The following is a 16,495-nucleotide window of genomic DNA, read 5'->3' as shown; positions in this document are numbered from 1 at the left end:
CATTCAAAATTCAAATTGTTTTCGCCTGCTTTTATCATAGAACGAAGCGATCTAATAAAAAGTATATATTTAAGTTTCAATGAATTTATTACTTCTAAATATATCGATGTCCTAAATCTTCCAGAGTAATGGCAACAGCTTCTGTTCGAAGAGCACAAGTTGCAGACGATGCACCATTTTTCAGGAATCGAGATCTAGGTTCGAGGTTTGAGCCTTTGTTAGTGTCGAAATATAGGAACCATATCTTTGGTAACTAAAAGTAATATGTTATATGCCAAGAAAATCATTAATTCACTGGTCTTCTAGAAAATGGAAAACCCTTCAACGCATTCGGATTTGGAACTATTTACTCGAGATTTGACTTGGGACAGTCGTACAACTATTTCAAAAATCTACAGTCCTACATTTTTTGGGGCATTAGGATTTGGGATTGCGGTAATTACGAATTATTTCCAAAGGAGGCCAGTCATGAGTGGTAAGTAAAACAAAGTTTTGTGTTTACATAAGTTGCTGATGTGCCAGATGTTACTTTGCTTTACTTTGCTATTCTGTTTTATTTGTTTTCTTTCTACTTTGTAGTAGAACTCATTTCATTGATACAAATTATTTTCTTCTTATAGGTATCCAACGCCATATTGCATTTACTGCTATTGGTGTACCAGGTAATAATTTTTCTCAATTCCCTAATATGCCCACCAATAAATGTTAAACTAGCAATAGTGCACTGTCAAACCAACAAAATCTCATGCTTACCTAATGATTTGTTAAATGTGTTTGATAATGTTTCCACAGTTGGACTATATGCTTCCCAAATGATGGAGAATCGTAACGCCAAACGTGACGCCATATTGATTCATTACATGAGAAACCATCCGGATGATTTCCCTGAAACTGGTATGTAGTTTTTACAGCATTTTTTTACAAGAGTATGTGAAACAGTTTGACACAAAAACATTTAGCTTGTTTTCATATTTCACATTTCTTTAACCTTATGAAAGCAAATTTCTTGTTATCTGTACATTAACATTTCTGTATTTAATATATTTATTAAATAAGTTTTTTTTTTTTGGGGGGGGGGGTGGCAGGATCAAGGGACTGATAGTTGGCTTATAGTCTGGTAGGTAATCCTAATTTTTTAGAGGCAGTTAAAAATCAAAACCAGGACAATTGAAATTCCGAGCTAGCAATTCTAGCCTACGTAGTTGTACGTAGCGTACACATCGAAGTCTGGTGTGGCTTTAGATGGACGAAATGTCTGTCACTTAAATGAATTTTATGAATTCCGGGTATCCGTAAATCAATACCAAATTTAACTTCCGTGTCGAGTGGACACTTGCTTTGGACCGTAACAGCAAGAGAAAGCATCCTGCTACAGTCGTATTGCCGTTTAATACTCTATTCGTGTGATTGCGCCCGTTAAAACAATTGAAAAAAGCATTGACATACCTTTCCATTCTTTTTAAAAATATTAACACATGAAAAATAAGAATTTTAAAACTTCTATTAATTTTTATTCGTTTCATATTTTTTTTTTTTTTATAGAGAGGGTCAAGTACAAAGACGTTCTGAACAAATGGCTTCCTAGACGTTAACTGAAATTGGTGTTCGGTTTTGACGTCTAGTAGTTTTCAAAGTGTATTTACTATCTTGCACATGCAGCAATACATAATATCTGCATGTTTTGCTTGTCCGACTTCTTTTAATCTCCACATTTTGTCCATCTCTAAACTTTCTAAAGACTAGGATTATCTGATTTGTAAACGTCTTTCTGAGGCAATCCTGCTCCTCTTGCATCGCCCAACCTATAAAATAAAACTCGATTAAACAATCGGAAGCTATGGTGAAACAAATGCCATGTCATGTACTATACCAAGGGTAAACTTTCGGACACGGAAAACAGGTGGCCATATATCTAATTAAAACGGGTAAGTAGTAGTCTGATTTGCAAACCAATAAACAAAAAAAGGTTTGACCTACCTCGTTTCCGTAACGTTTTCTCCTTTAAAGGGCAAAGGACAGCTGGTTGCTAGATTGCAAGGAGGAGGAGGCACAAGGCGTTCTTTGCAATCCCATGGTTGATAAACGCTTCCCATCTGCTTAACCGTTTTCGGTTCCGTTATCCAAAATAGCGCTAAAAATGGATACGATAATCGAAAAATTCTTATTTCAAAATAAAAACAAAAAGCAAAACAAAAAACATGGAATCATAATACCTTGGGTGTGCGTCACAAACCATACGTCAGGTCTAAGATAACAAATGTCTACGTTAATACTTAAGAAATAAACCAGAGAAAGAAAAATCGACATACGTTTCAACCAGCCAATCGATAAAGAGATGGAGCCCACGGACAAGTGTCTTATGTTGAAACCATCTAGAGAAAAAGTGAACGAAAAAAATTCGGCTATGTTAAAATGCGAAATCAGATTTTTTTATTTATTTTTTTTTAACGGTGAGTTAAATGAGTTGAAACAATTTGACATTAATAGAAAGGCGTCGAAACAAGTTCTAGTAAACGTGACAATGGAAAGTAAACTCACGATGTGTGGAAAGCCATCAGATATGGCGCGCGATTCCCGTCGTAATACCGAAGAAAGTCTTCTTTCAACCAAACGACAATATCCTGCATACAATTAGATATCTCGTTATCAAAAAGGAATCAAAAGCCGAGTCAAATCAATTGGCGTACATTTTCGTCCAGATTATGAAGGACACATTGATCCATGAATGGGCAGTATCCGCCGTCGAAAGAGCTTACGTAGTGAGAGTTCAGAGGGAATTCCCATATTCCTGCAGAGCAATGAAGAGGATGATTTTCGGTTAGGTAAAAACAAGACAGGGGTAGCTGTTTTTTTTTTTTTTTTTTTTTTTTTTTTATAAGATACGTACCGGGAAATGAGCGAGTTGGACAAGTCCCAGATCGACATTCATGTGGAATAGCATAATCTAGTGTATACTATGAATTGTTTAGAATATAATATTAGGAATTATTAATTTAGCATGTGGTCATAACTTTGATCTAGTTTGACATTGTATATAGTAAATATACTGTACATACTGGCCAGACGGGAAGTTTTAGAGGCGGTACTGCGGCAGATGAGTCCCAGACGTATCCGTAGTCAACCAACACCTCATATTGTGTATTGTGGCCAGGTTTCAAATGGGGACTTCGCATTCCAAAGATGTCAAGTTTTGAAATATTTGCGAAATTCTTTTACAACGTAAAAAATAGTTAATATACCAAAATGAAACGGTACGGTAGGAAATTTTATTAATTTATAAAAACCTGTAATATTTCTCTCATTCCAATTTGTTCTTGTACCCATTCGTCATATCCCAAGGTGTCAAAATTTTTCCTGTGGCTGTGGAAAAAGAAAAGTAACAAAAAACATAGAAAGCGTCTTGTTAACCACTGCATCGTTGAATCTAACTGACCTAATACTATAGGTAGCGATTTCGTGTCCTACATAAAACAAACAATTGTTATAAGAAATTCTTCCTACTAAAACGAAAAACAAAGAAAGAAACCTTCATGGTGCAACTGTTGAATATTCTGGTAATTCGAGAATTCTATTATAAGAATAGGAAAAAGAAAATCATGGATTTAGTACATCGTCTATACTCTGTAATTCTTGCTATTACCATGAGCTACAAAAAAAGTCCCAAAAATCGGACAACCATTTGGGTTCAGTCTTTTCTCAAACACCTGTTTTCAAAGAGTTGTTTAGTTTCATTTTGAATTCCCCAAAGATAATTTTGGCAGCACATTTTTTACCTTGTGAAAATCCAAATAATTGTTGCTATTCACCGTGTCACTCATGCTTATAAGTACCATTTGCGGAATCTATATAAATACAAAAAATAAAATAAATAAATAAAAATGGTGATCAAGATAGCTTTGGGTTTGCAATCAGCCAATCATTAAAGAAAAGTTTAACGTAGAGATTAAAAAACAAATTCAATAATGTACGCAGCACGTCGAACTCGGGCGTTTGCCTCCCGTTCTTTGGCGGTAAGAAGAGAATTAATATTAGTATATTGTATGATTTTTAAATTTTGGTACACTAAACTAGACTTATCTTTTATCTTTATCTTTTATCTTAAAATAATAATAATACAAAAATAAATAAATAAAAATAATAATAAAAAAAATAAATAAATAATACTTCTTTAGGATTCAATCCACCGGGTACTTGCGTCCTGAAAATAAAAAGTGTGAATTTATCATTTACTGCTCATTCTAAAGCTTTGTTTATATTCAAGTGTGAGTCCTTATATATTCAAAACATTCCGGATTCAAGACGCCCATTAAACCGGTTCCACGGTAACTAAATTTGCAGGTGAGTTGTAAAAGTGCATTTGTGAAGAACGGCACTTGACAAAAGCCACTCTTTCAGATTCTGGAACTATCAACCTAGTCCTATTAGATTTCCGTGGCAACCAATAATTAATTTTTTTACGGAACCGAGTACTTCATAAACAGTCTTGTGTGGCTAACAAGAATCGCTTAAAGGGAATCAGGACCAGGTAGTGGAATCATATCACTTGCATGCTGGTTAGTCTTTGTACAAATGTTGCCTGATGTTGGTGTCAGTATAGCTGGATAGAACAGGTATTGCAACACTTACCCATCGCTTGAACAGAAGCAGTTAGGTAATTGGCAATTAGCTGGATCACATTTACGAGCCCGATCGATCTCTTCGACGATTACTGGGGCTGGAGCTGTTTGAGGAAATAAAATTTCGAATAATTTATTTCAAGAGAGACAATTTTGGATTGATGTATGATTCGTTGCGGTTTGAGAATCGAAAACTGTGATAACGAGCTTTATCTCTTTCATATAATCAAAACTGAAAACAGGGTTGGTAGACTTATAGCTTATTCCTAGCCATTCGCAGATGGCAGCGGAAGAAATTCTATGAATTTTAATTCTACATTTAAATGTTTTTTCTTTAACTTTTATCTCAGTCTTTTTTTTAGGAAGAAAAATTACACAGTTCTGCAACCAAATATATGTAATAGAAATTTTCTTACTTGTAGGAACTGGACCGCAAACAGCTTCATTTTTGAAGGTGCAAAGTTTTTGGATGTCGTCAAAATAGAGAGAGGAAGGACAACGGCTCAGAAACGGATGACCTTCTACACACTGCAATCATTCATGTGAAAGTGAACTAGTTAGTTTTTCAAGGAAATCGACCCCAAAGTGCACAATTCACTGGAATGCTTATGTTATCTGGTACGGCAGTGCCGCTTACAGCGGCCTTAGTTATGCGAATTCATTCTAGTTCCTTTTCGACTCTTTTATATAAATGACCGTCAAGCATCTAAACATTCAAACTATTACGTACATAGACAGTGATTACTCAATGTCCTTGCTATTCCATTTGTGTACTTTCTTAAATCAGGCTAAATACTCTGTTGGCGGAAGAGGAAAGAACGGAAGAAGGTCAGAGATATCAAATCTGTCGCGTCAGGGTCAACGGTTCGAAAATAAAAAGTGCTTTATCGGTAATGCATCCGGTGCACGTTCACGGGAGCAGATTATTAGACACAGCACAGTTTCCATGTTCGACCGTTTACATCACTGTTGGTGGTAGCTAACAGTAGTGCAGTCTATAGTAAAAGGCTCGAATAGCTGCATGACCTTGTTTGCTGAATCTAAATTATTCGATGTGCAGTACAATATAACTAGTTATCCTACACACAACCTATCAATAACTGAAAGCGTCAATCGGTAGTTGAAAAAGCAATCAACACCTTAAGCAATCGCTATAATTACTAGCAATTAACGATAAGTATCATTTAACAAAACCACAAACAGAACTGTTATTTCTTACTCTCAGTTAGTATCGCTGATAGCCTACAAGTGTAGCTTGAAATATGATTGACGGTCCTATTTATAATGCTTGTCCCCGGCTTGTCCCAAGGAACAGAGTAGCGCTAACCTTTATCCATATCTTAACTGCCATCAATGAAGGGGAAAACCCGGAAATTTTGATTAAAACAACAAGTGTTTTAAAATGACCTAGTTATTTTAAAGGTTAAATAAGAATCCATAAGAATCATTGCCAGTATGAAAAGCGTATGATTTTGCGAGGTTTTCTCTTTCTTTCTTCAGTTTCGAACACATTTTTTATGTGTTCGATACTCTTCGCCGCAGAGTGGGCGTTATAGGTAAGAGTCACAATTTTAGTGGACACATTTGTTTGTCAAATGTTTGGACGAATGTAGTACTGGTACTGGTACCCTTTATTCTCGATTCGTCAAATCAAATCTGGTGATTTAAGGATATCTCTAAATGAAGGTTTACGGAAAGGATTACTTTTTTGTGTATGTTACGCTTATTATGTAATAATTTTCAACGAGTATGTCTAGTACTTCACCGCGGAAAGTTTTCCCCTTCTCTGTGGAAGGTAAAAGAAAGTATGCATGCTCTATAATAATAAGAGCAAAATTCACAGAGAAAGCAATGTGGAGGTAATGCAGCTATTTTAACTAAGGACAAGATTACGATGTGAAAGCTGTATGCACATAACCTTGATAGACCACACAGGCGATTTACCTGATAAAATCGACGACAGGATTTGGGGTCAGCGTAGTTACCACTGCTTACAGGGCACACATAGTCTTCGCTTTGTCTTCGTTTTCGTTTCATTTCACATGCTCCAACTATTATATAACGAAAAATAAATGAAAATAGAAATATATAACAAATGAAATAAATTAAAAGTAGATTTGACTGTCTAAAACTAAATCCAATGCAGTTGGAAATTGTTCTTCATTGTTCTTGATGAACATTACAGAGTTGGAAAAATAATTTTCCTTCCTACAGTCTAGTAACAAGAATTACGAAATGGAAATAGGATTCGTGTAAGGTAAATAACGAGTCTTAGATGGAATAACCAAAATCGTGAAAGTTGATCTAGGAAAGCGAGTTTGTGTTAAGACGCGTAGCTGACCTCGTTTTTCTCTTTCCTTAGTTTCACATCGCACCGCTATGTATTATAGATTATGATAAAAATCTTGAGCTTCCACCAAGTTACAAAGAGTGAATTTTATAGAAATAATGGTCCTAATTATGTACATTCAGAATCGTAACAAATCACAGTACTTACAATTTGTCCAGATTAAAATAAGAGACACCAACATAAAAACTTTCATTTTCGTTTTAAAATGTCGCATGCAAACACTGATTTAATAGAAAGACACCTGCGTATGATAACGCTTGAACGTGTGCGAGATTTAAGAGTTATTCTGCGACCAAACACTTACGGGTCAGCAGAGAACCAATACACACGACTGTTTCGTTGCTAAATGAGTGACAAAGTATCATGCCGTAGAGTATGGCCCTTCCGTGCTCCACAGGTATGCTGAGGCAGCGTTGCCGATTATTCGACAAGTTGGATCAGCGTCTGACCGGAATCAGCCGATCTTGCTGTTCTGTTAACTGCCGTCTACCCCATGGACATAAATAAATCAGTCAAGCATTTTTACTAGCACAAGGTAGAGAGCGCGCGCCATTGGAAGGCAGTGGGTCCTTTCTTTCACGCATCCGCTCTCTTTTCGCCTTCCAGCAACAAGACAAGCCGGTTTCATACAGCCGAAACAATGTGTAACTTACTAGGTTAACCGTTAACTTAAAGACGGTATTTTAGTTCTACGTATGTTTAGACCTATGTACGTAGACATATATTACGCATTAGTATTTAGTTTGTAGTTATACATTAGTACCATAGGCTTCCGCACCACTGCATGAATAGACTCACATATCATTCGGCTTCGGTACATAACTCTGGAAACCAATCCCGAAAGAAATTCTGGTTGCTCAGTCCAACAACGCTTCTACGTGTCCTTATGACAATAATTTTTTCTCTTTCAAATTGCTTTGTCATGTCTATCCTCAACCCACACTAATACCTAAAGAGTATGATTCAAAATTTTATTTCTGAATGAATTTTCTGCTAATATAAGAAAATATAATCCACTAATGTATTCAAACCACATCCCCAGGTAAACCACACTAGAAAGATAGAAGCAGCACAATTACATTAAAAAAAAGTCACCATAATAAACAGCAGATAAGCCATTATAACGAATGAGTGAATGTGCAGGTCATCGCCGATTCCAAAGGCACAAAGGTTTTCATTTTCTTTGAAGAATAATCCGTATTCCACAAGAATGAAATCGATGACCGTTGCCTCCAGCTTTACAACTTCACAATGAGCCCACACGATATAGCAAATGTGATGACGTTTGGGATTTGTCTCCATGTTGGAAGAGGTAGCGATGGCAATCTCTCGTCTCAAACAACACGGACTTGAATTATTTTCAGTCGCTCTCTGACCCGGAATCCGACAACCTCAAATCTTCACTAAGCAAATGGGAAGGCATCGATAAATGCGCTAGAGAAGAATTCGGTAAGGGCATGGTTTCCTTCGATATAACCGGACTTCCATTATTTCGTTCATTAGGAATATGAGTATCCTCCATGTCAGAATCAGAATCCGATTCGCTAGAATCCGAACTTGAATCACTTCCACTGTCGCTAGAACTGTCTGACAACACTCCAACTGTCGGTGCAACCTAAAACATGAATGGCCGTTGATATTAAGGGGACTTTCAAAACAATGAGAAACACTAACCTCTTGTCGAGGCCCTTCAGTTATCAGGTCTAAGTCATCCAATAAAGGCATGCTACCAGACGCTGGTACTACATTGGAATTGGCTACAAGTTGGTGTGGAGATGAACTGCTTTTCTTCATAGGAAATCCAGAAACATGTTTGGGAGAATTTTTTTGCGTCGGACTGAAAAGGATTTAAATTGTTTGATTTGAATAATGGGATTGAATAATTAGATTGGATTACTAAGGTGCACAAAGAGACAAAGCAGCAGCAACAAGAATAACAATAAAAAAAATTAATGAATAAACCTCTACTTAACATAAAAAAAAAAAAAAAAAAAAACGATTTTTTTTTAAATAATAATAATAATAATAATAATAAAAAATAAAAAATAAAAAAAAAAAAACGAATCAAAACAGTCCACCAATCAACCAACCAAACAAACAATCACACACACACACAAATGGCATAACTTACTTGTATGGAGGCGATGGGGTGGGCGGCGAAAACGAAGACGTTGGAGATTTCTGTAATGGAGATGACTTCTTTTGCTGAGAATAATACTGTTGTTGCTGTGGTGTTAGATCAACTGGTGATGATGATCTTCCGGCTTTACCAGTACCCTCAGCCCTAATGTTCAGAAGGTAATTTCTATGATGAAAAACATAAAAAGTGGAAAATAGATGGCAAGATACCTTGTTTTTTTTAGCTGGATATTGTGGGACAACCTTTCCAATGTTATCTCACCTGTGTTGTGGTCAATTATGAGTACACATTCTTTTGTGTATGGTTTTTTGGGGCCTCTAAAGACAGATGTCTGAGCTGTGCCTGAACCATCTGAATGTGGAACAGTCACATTTACTTCATTGTTTGGTAATATGTCAACAGTTGCCATTTTACTGGTGTCCACACTAGCTGGCTTAAAATCATCTAAAAATCAAAATAGAGTCAAACTTGGGTCTGTGTTAAAGGAGCAAGATGAGTGCTGAAGTTACATCGAAATGTGTGAAATGCAGATCCCCTTGGATTGGTAAAACTGCTACCCAGACGAAGTTCTTTTACTTCAGATCCAAGTCCTAGTTTATCAGCCATATTGGCTAAGTCTTTGTCTTAAACAGTTTGTACCTGTTCAGAGAATGACACAATTTACCAAAGATATCAAGGATTAAAACAAATAATTTTACAAAATATCACATACAATTAAAGTGGGCTTTCTAACGTGTTTGTCAACAAATTGGCGCTTCTCTTACATTAGGCCAGTTCACGATAGGTTTTCTTAGGTATTAGAAAAGAACTTGCTCTTAATAACTATGAGCACACTTAAAGAGAAAAATGCATCAGCCTCCTTTAAGTCGAAATGACCTACTTACTTCATACACTATCAGCTGTAGTAAAACCTGTAGAGGCTCTAACAGCAAATGTCGTCTTTTATCTGACATCACCAGTGGAACCACTACCGGTTTCAGTCCCGAAATATCCCAATAGATGGAGATATGGTTCAACACAGTGTATAAATAAAAAGAAATACTACTAGCACGTATATACGTATTAACATACGAATATACAATGCCAAAATATATCACCATCCAAATAGCAAACAAAATCTTCAATAAACTTCAACTCGAATTACGAAACTATTAAACGAAATTACACCCAAGAATGCAGAGGACAGCGTTCGCAAGCTATTAAAAGAAGATCCAACTCGAAGAAGTTTATCGTATTTATATCACGCTTATAGCAATTTCGTTTACATATACAAGAATGTAAACTCAATCAAATTTGTTCACTTGACGCATCGGATAATTTTTCGCGTTCGATTCCTACTTACCATTTACAGCAAAACGAACACGGCCTTGCTGTTTCTGGTGACACGCGGTAGCCTACGAAGCTCAAGGTGGATCTAAAAAGATTGAAGCTTTGTTTAATTTGTGGTAATGGTTTAGGCAATTTGAAAGGTAAATGCTAGCATAAACACAAGTAACAAAATAAATGGAGTCATTTGAATTCCAGACACTGTAAAACAAAACTAGACCAATTGAGCCAATTTTCATCAACACCATACTGATTATTTTAACTTTCTACCATTAAAGATAACACCCATTTCTGTCAATAAAAAAAATACCCTTACAATTTTTTTAATAAGTTAATTCTTTTTGCATTCAAGTAATGTAGTCCATGACTTGTTTATGAAAGCTCATGCCAGGACCGAGTGGACCATGACAAATGGTTTGGCTGGCGTAGCCCTTTCACTTTTTTGTTGATGTTCGTCTAAAGCGAGATCAGTACGACTAGATACATCGACGAGAACTAATAATTGGTTTTCAAAGAATCAAGAAAGTAACGCTATTAGTTACTGAGTTGACGTCAGTGGTGCCGCCATCACTATAAACCCTGCAATATGCGTGTTGTCTCTCTAAGTTTTTTTTTTTTCTTTTTCTTTTTCAAGAATAGTACACGAGGACAGCTCCACGTTGTACGCAATTCGTGTATACCTATCCCAGTATGTCCAGCCAACTAAGGCGATTAAGCACTAGGTAGCTCGATCTCACTTTCGTTATCTATCTGAAGGGCTATTTGGATCCAATTGAAAGCTGAAAAACAATGGAATTGAAAATCGAATGTTACGTATAAATGAGATTTTGAGACGTTAAACGTGGCTTAAAGGAAAACTTTAAATCGAAACTCTAGTTTCGATTGATTTGACCATTTGTGAAAAAAAAATTTAAAAAATTCAAAAAAAAAAATCGGACGTCATACCTAACGCAACCCATGGCTAAATCGTGAAAATTGTTAGGTCACGTTACACGCGTCATATGAATCCATTTATTTCATTAAATAATGGCAAAATTCACACGGCAAGGTGTGGAAGGATAGGGTACGACAAATTAAAGGACAACGGATGTAGAAGTCAAGCGTTGAAGAAAGAAAAGAGTTATTTCTCTGCTTGTCTTTTCAATACCACTTACCGCCAGAATCGTGTGCTGATGGGTGTCCGACAAAAGGTTCAAGGCCATTAACGTGCATTCCGTGAAGATTAAACAGTTGAGCCAGTGCAGTCCGGACCCCTTCGGTGGCCAGGTTTCCCCCTACAACTTGAGTGGAGCAATCCGCGGCTGCGGAATCTGAACCATTAGACCAAGAATGCCCTACAGTTATAATCCACTTGAATTTGCCAGAAACAACAGGCAAAGAGTCGAATAGACAAACTGACATTTCTATGGTTCTCGATACATCTTTGCCAAAAAGCCAGTGTGTACACAGACTGGTTACTAATCTTTATAGATTGAAAAGCTGAAGACACTTACCTCCAGGAAGAAAAATGGCTTCATGTGGATCAAGACTACAAGACGATGCATTTGCCGCTTTGACGGTGGGCTGTGGGTTCTTGGAGACGGACGCTGCCATTTTTAGTTGGGTGTTCAGATTTTGTACCAATCGAAATGATTCCGCATCAACCTAATGTTCAACGTTTAAAGTGAACAACCAACAACTCAGTTAATACTAGGAAGCTGCTTTTACCTTTTCATTGAGAAGAGTTGTAATTTGATCCACGCGAACCGTCTGCTGGCTCGTGAGCAACTTTTTTATGGACGTCAACTGTTGCAACAGGGACAACGAAGCATGTCCCCCAGCATTGTTTGAAGAACCTCTACTCGGAATCGGAGGGGTTGTGGGATTTTCAGCCGAACGCGACTGTTGGTACCGATATGCTGTATGAGGAGAAACGCTGAACCCACCGGCCTCCAACTTCAGATTTCGCGATGAACTGAAATTATAACGTTGATTCTGCGTCAGCAGGATCGTTACAAAATGCCCTAATATCTATGCATTTTCCTACCCTCCAGTCAAAGTAGATTCAGCTGATTCTTCTGGTACTCGACCATTTCCAGGAGCATGATTGGCTGCTGCTTGTTGACGTTGCTGCTGCTCTTGTTGCTCCCGCATTTGACGACGCCGTTTCTTGCTCCACAATTCGTGGCAATCTTGCCATGTTGGTAGAATAGGCGGAGGGAAACTGGAACGAAACAAAAATGGTAACTTACACCAAACAAAGAGAAGGTTAATTAGCGTAAGGTCTACCTATCAGGTGCAACAGTTTTGAGCCACGGGGATTTTAGTCCATCTTCTGCCGTAATTCTCTTGTCAGGATCAAGCTCAAGCATTTTATCGAGAAGATCCAGTGCTGCAGACGGCATGAAAGCGAATTCATCGCGGACTCTTCTTCTGTACGTCTTTTTAGGACGCAGCGTATGCCACTGAGGCAACTTGACGACTGTAGGCCAAACGGCAGGACAGGGCGTTCCGCACAAACGGGAAATGAGCTCCAGCTGCATCATCTCAACGTTTGCTTGAAAGACGGGTTTTTTTAGGAAAAGTTCTCCTAAAATACAGCCACATGACCAGACATCTATGGCCGGGCCGTATCGTTCTTCACCAAGGAGTAATTCAGGAGGTCGATACCAAAGCGTGATTACTTTGTTCGTGTAAGGGCGCTGCTTGTCTTCGGCATTGTAAAGGCGCGCCAATCCAAAATCGGCCAGCTTTACCTGTCCCCTATTATTCATCAAGATATTGCTACACTTGATATCACGGTGGAGGAAGTTTTTCTTGTGACAATAATTTAGTCCATCCAAAAGTTGCTTCATTATAGATGCATTATTTTGCTCGTTGAAATCAACAAGTCCCGATTCCAACAAGCCCATTAGGTCGTGGTCCATGTACTCAAAAACCAGATAGAATGAGCCTTTATCTTTACGGAAGTCCAGTGCGTCTTGCTTGTCGGTGACTATCTCCTTCAGATTCACAATATTGCGATGGTTGAGCTGTCGCAAAATTTTGATTTCACGTACGGCTGTGATTGGGAAGCCTTCTTTCTCATTTTCAAGACGCACTTTTTTCAAAGCCACCATCTCGGTGGTGGCTTTATCTTTAGCTTTATACACCTGGCCGTATGTTCCTTCGCCGATTTGGGCCACCATTTCAAACGTGTCGACACAACGGACACCCCAGTCTTTGGCCGTCATACTCTCCAGAAGTTTTTTGCCGTAAATGACTGGGCGAACCGACTTTGGGCGCGGCCCTTTTACTCCACCAACTGCCACCCCATCCACGTTGGACGGAGGTGTCATTCCACCCATATCCTCGTCCGGGCTTAATTCTTCGGCTCCAGACACAACAGATGGCATGGGCAAATCCTTGACAAGGCTTTTGTTCTTCCGCGGTGGGCTCCTAACACATGATGCTTGACTGGAAGGAGAAGGTGGTAATTCTATTTTACTCAACGAATGTTGATTGCCTTTAACGTCCGACATGGAAGCTGAAACAGGAATGAAACCACCGGCGGAAACAGCAGGAGTAGGGTGAGGGGGCGTCGTCGATTCTACTGGAATAGGAATGTCCAGTAAAGAAGGCAAAAGTCCATCCGATTCGCTTTTAGATTCGAAACGTTGCCTTGGCTGTTTGTCAAGTTCTTGCATTTTCTTCGATTTGGTTTTGACCATTTCGGCAAACAAGCTAGTATCAATCATGTTCGTACGATTTGAAACCAAAGTTTTGGGCATCCCAGATGATACTTGAGCCGGCGAAGGGACTGGGACAGGAGGCCGACGTTGCTCACTGCTTCGGATGGGTGGTGGGCTTCGACTGCGGCTCACCTTATAAGAGCGGTCGCGAGGCCGGTTAGGTTGTCGCTTTGGAGACCAACTGCGCGATTTTGAACGGCGGGCAATACGTCCTGCACTAGAAGGCGGCGAACGTGGTCCTGTCTTCTTGTGGCGGCTGGGACTGCGGCTTCTACTGCGGGCCCGGCGTTTGCGATTCGCCTCTCTGTCTCGACTGCGAGAACGGCTTCTCGTCTTTCTCCGTTTTCTATTAGTCCCTGGATGAGGATACGGAGGCGTTCGGACTCTAGGAGGACTTCTTTTAACTTGCTCTTTTGAAAGCTTAAATTTCTCATAAGCTTTAGGGGGCAGCGGAGGCGTATGGGGAGATAAATCACCATCACCTTTCAAAGGTGAAACTTTCTCAGGGGTGCATGGAGAGCGAGACCGTTGCCTTTCAGACAAAGATGCTTTTGCTTTGGAGACTGATGCATCCAACAAAACTTCCTTCGTTTGCGGTTCCCGTGACCTTGGTGCCGGAGGAGGGGATGCAGATGAAGCAAAATATGTAGGAGAGTTTTCAGATGAGGATAATTCTCGCACTACTCGAACTGGTGGTCCTTCTACGACTGACGATTTTCGGCTACGATATTCAAATGTTGTTTCACAGAGACGCGATTCTTGATTCATGTGCTCTTCTCGACTACTGGCACTTCGGCTGGATAAGTAGCGGGCACCGCAGACGGCCGTCTCCCGTTTTGGTAGGACAACCATGTCGTCTGAACTGACCGGACTTCCTTCTGGAAATGACGACTTCGAAGGAGGTGAACGATGTCGATGTTTCTTCTTTCTCTTACGACTCAGCGATGGGGAACAAGAAGGCGAATGTGAAGGTGAACGAGATCTTCTTCTGCGTTTTTCTTTTTTATGCTTCTTGTCCTTACGATCTTTCTTACTTTTCTTGGTAGACTTCTGCTCAGAAGGTTCTTCCATAGATTGGTAGTCTTTGTTAAATGTCTGTGACACATAATCTCCTGCATTGCTGTGATCTCTGCTTCGCACTTGATTGCCATACATAGCTCGATGCCTCATTGGGCTGACTTCTCCTTCACTGAGACTTACTTGACTGTCATCAGTTATTTCACCTTGTTCTGGTTCGCTGAATGCCTCTGAACTGACATCACTATACTCAACAGGGTTTTTACTATTCAAAGAGCTTTTTGAATGCTTTCCTTTAGGATAACCCTTGTCTTTCATATGCCTTTTACTGCTCCTTGATTTTTTTGGTTTTCGATGAGTTTTTCTGTCTTTGCTCCGTAGGCAAGTAGGAGACCTATCGAAGAGCCCTTCATCACTGCTACCCATTTTTGTTGCCCACTTGAAGCTGATGTACAGGAAATAAAACCTACTTCAAAAAACAAAACAAAAATCTATATTTTAAAGAAAAAATGTGTCATTAATGCGTAAATAATATTTCATTGATCTGAAGGTAGTTACCAACATGGTATAATTTGTTGGTTATAATTTGTTTTCCTTAGAAAACCGTTTATTCTATTGCAAACGTTAAAAGCACTTCAACTTACGTCACATCACGGCGGTTGGTGGTATGAAATATTAGATCCAACTGAGGCAAATGTTTTGACGATGTGAACTATCTAACAAAGCTTTATAATGCGCCAACGAAAAAAAAATTACTTTCTAATCACACTTTTTAAAAAATCATTTTATATCAACTGCTCATTAAAAATTGTTGATGCTTCAGAATAAACATGATATTCCTAGATATGCAAGGGTGGCTTTCGGTGTTTTTTCTAAAATATTTTCTGTCAAGCTTGCAGCCAGATATAACGAGATGGGACACACGCCGGCAGAGACGCCTGGCAACGAGAGGTGTAAACTAGAAGGTATTAACCAACAATAAGAGACGTACCAGAGATAAATAGATGAGACATGAAATCCCGCTTTTACGTCTACCACCGCCATCTCTACGTCAGTGGTGTGTAACTACGTCGGTGACATGCCTACTTGAAGCAAATTGTTCGGTGCCGTCGCGACGGTAGGGTACGTTTTTCTGAAATTTCTGTCGCGACGGAGCCTACATACATCATTTCTGTTTTTTCCCCGTGCAAAACCATAGGATTAACCAAGATTTTGCCGTTATTGTAATTTTTAATAAACGTTTATTATCTATTTTTCAGTTTTACTCATACCATACAAATATAATGCTTTTTACTATTACTAAATCTTTTTTCATTTTATAGATAAAACCTTTTTC

The 16,495-nt window shown here is 38.7% G+C and overlaps 4 protein-coding genes across 11 annotated transcripts; 1 reads left to right on the top strand and 3 right to left on the bottom strand.

Annotated features, from left to right (window-relative positions):
• The first annotated feature begins 91 nt into the window (after positions 1-91).
• On the top strand, positions 92-1,681 carry LOC116933833 (NADH dehydrogenase [ubiquinone] 1 subunit C2). Of its 2 annotated transcripts, none has more exons than XM_032941520.2 (5): positions 92-249; positions 307-475; positions 621-662; positions 793-894; positions 1,543-1,681. In XM_032941520.2, the coding sequence occupies exons 2-5, from the start codon at positions 310-312 to the stop codon at positions 1,590-1,592; spliced, it is 360 nt and encodes a 119-aa protein (XP_032797411.1). In that variant the 5' UTR covers positions 92-249; positions 307-309; the 3' UTR covers positions 1,593-1,681. The 2 variants fall into 2 exon arrangements, with proteins under 2 accessions (XP_032797411.1, XP_045022936.1); XM_045167001.1 differs by lacking the exon at positions 1,543-1,681 and adding an exon at positions 1,086-1,445.
• LOC116933832 (chitin deacetylase 1) lies at positions 1,623-7,339 on the bottom strand. Its single transcript, XM_032941519.2, has 19 exons — positions 7,114-7,339; positions 6,561-6,667; positions 5,033-5,144; positions 4,627-4,720; positions 4,165-4,198; positions 3,774-3,842; positions 3,641-3,704; positions 3,527-3,568; positions 3,434-3,461; positions 3,285-3,360; positions 3,057-3,209; positions 2,888-2,954; positions 2,688-2,788; positions 2,539-2,621; positions 2,310-2,372; positions 2,214-2,245; positions 1,978-2,131; positions 1,871-1,912; positions 1,623-1,802 (listed from the first exon to the last, which is right to left on the bottom strand). The coding sequence occupies exons 1-19, from the start codon at positions 7,178-7,180 to the stop codon at positions 1,733-1,735; spliced, it is 1,458 nt and encodes a 485-aa protein (XP_032797410.1). The 5' UTR covers positions 7,181-7,339; the 3' UTR covers positions 1,623-1,732.
• A 987-nt stretch (positions 7,340-8,326) lies between these two features.
• On the bottom strand, positions 8,327-9,712 carry LOC116933842 (ELL-associated factor 1-like). The gene is made up of 5 exons (XM_032941530.1): positions 9,616-9,712; positions 9,316-9,550; positions 9,098-9,250; positions 8,641-8,803; positions 8,327-8,581 (listed from the first exon to the last, which is right to left on the bottom strand). The coding sequence occupies exons 1-5, from the start codon at positions 9,710-9,712 to the stop codon at positions 8,327-8,329; spliced, it is 903 nt and encodes a 300-aa protein (XP_032797421.1).
• Positions 9,682-16,093, bottom strand: LOC116933835 (cyclin-dependent kinase 12). Of its 7 annotated transcripts, XM_032941521.2 has the most exons (8): positions 15,804-16,093; positions 12,701-15,628; positions 12,459-12,635; positions 12,140-12,386; positions 11,926-12,076; positions 11,587-11,853; positions 10,449-10,520; positions 9,682-9,745 (listed from the first exon to the last, which is right to left on the bottom strand). In XM_032941521.2, the coding sequence occupies exons 2-7, from the start codon at positions 15,583-15,585 to the stop codon at positions 10,510-10,512; spliced, it is 3,738 nt and encodes a 1,245-aa protein (XP_032797412.2). In that variant the 5' UTR covers positions 15,586-15,628; positions 15,804-16,093; the 3' UTR covers positions 9,682-9,745; positions 10,449-10,509. The 7 variants fall into 7 exon arrangements, with proteins under 7 accessions (XP_032797412.2, XP_045022939.1, XP_045022940.1 ...); XM_045167004.1 differs by lacking the exons at positions 9,682-9,745; positions 10,449-10,520 and having other exon boundaries at positions 11,430-11,853; positions 15,718-16,093; XM_045167005.1 differs by lacking the exons at positions 9,682-9,745; positions 10,449-10,520 and having other exon boundaries at positions 11,430-11,853; positions 12,701-15,650.
• Positions 16,094-16,495: the final 402 nt, after the last annotated feature.

The sequence above is a fragment of the Daphnia magna genome, unplaced genomic scaffold (genome assembly GCF_020631705.1).
Source record: "Daphnia magna isolate NIES unplaced genomic scaffold, ASM2063170v1.1 Dm_contigs127, whole genome shotgun sequence".
NCBI lineage: Eukaryota > Metazoa > Arthropoda > Branchiopoda > Diplostraca > Daphniidae > Daphnia > Daphnia magna.
Note: the sequence above shows the minus strand (reverse complement) of the source record. Positions and strands in the feature narration are given on the sequence as shown.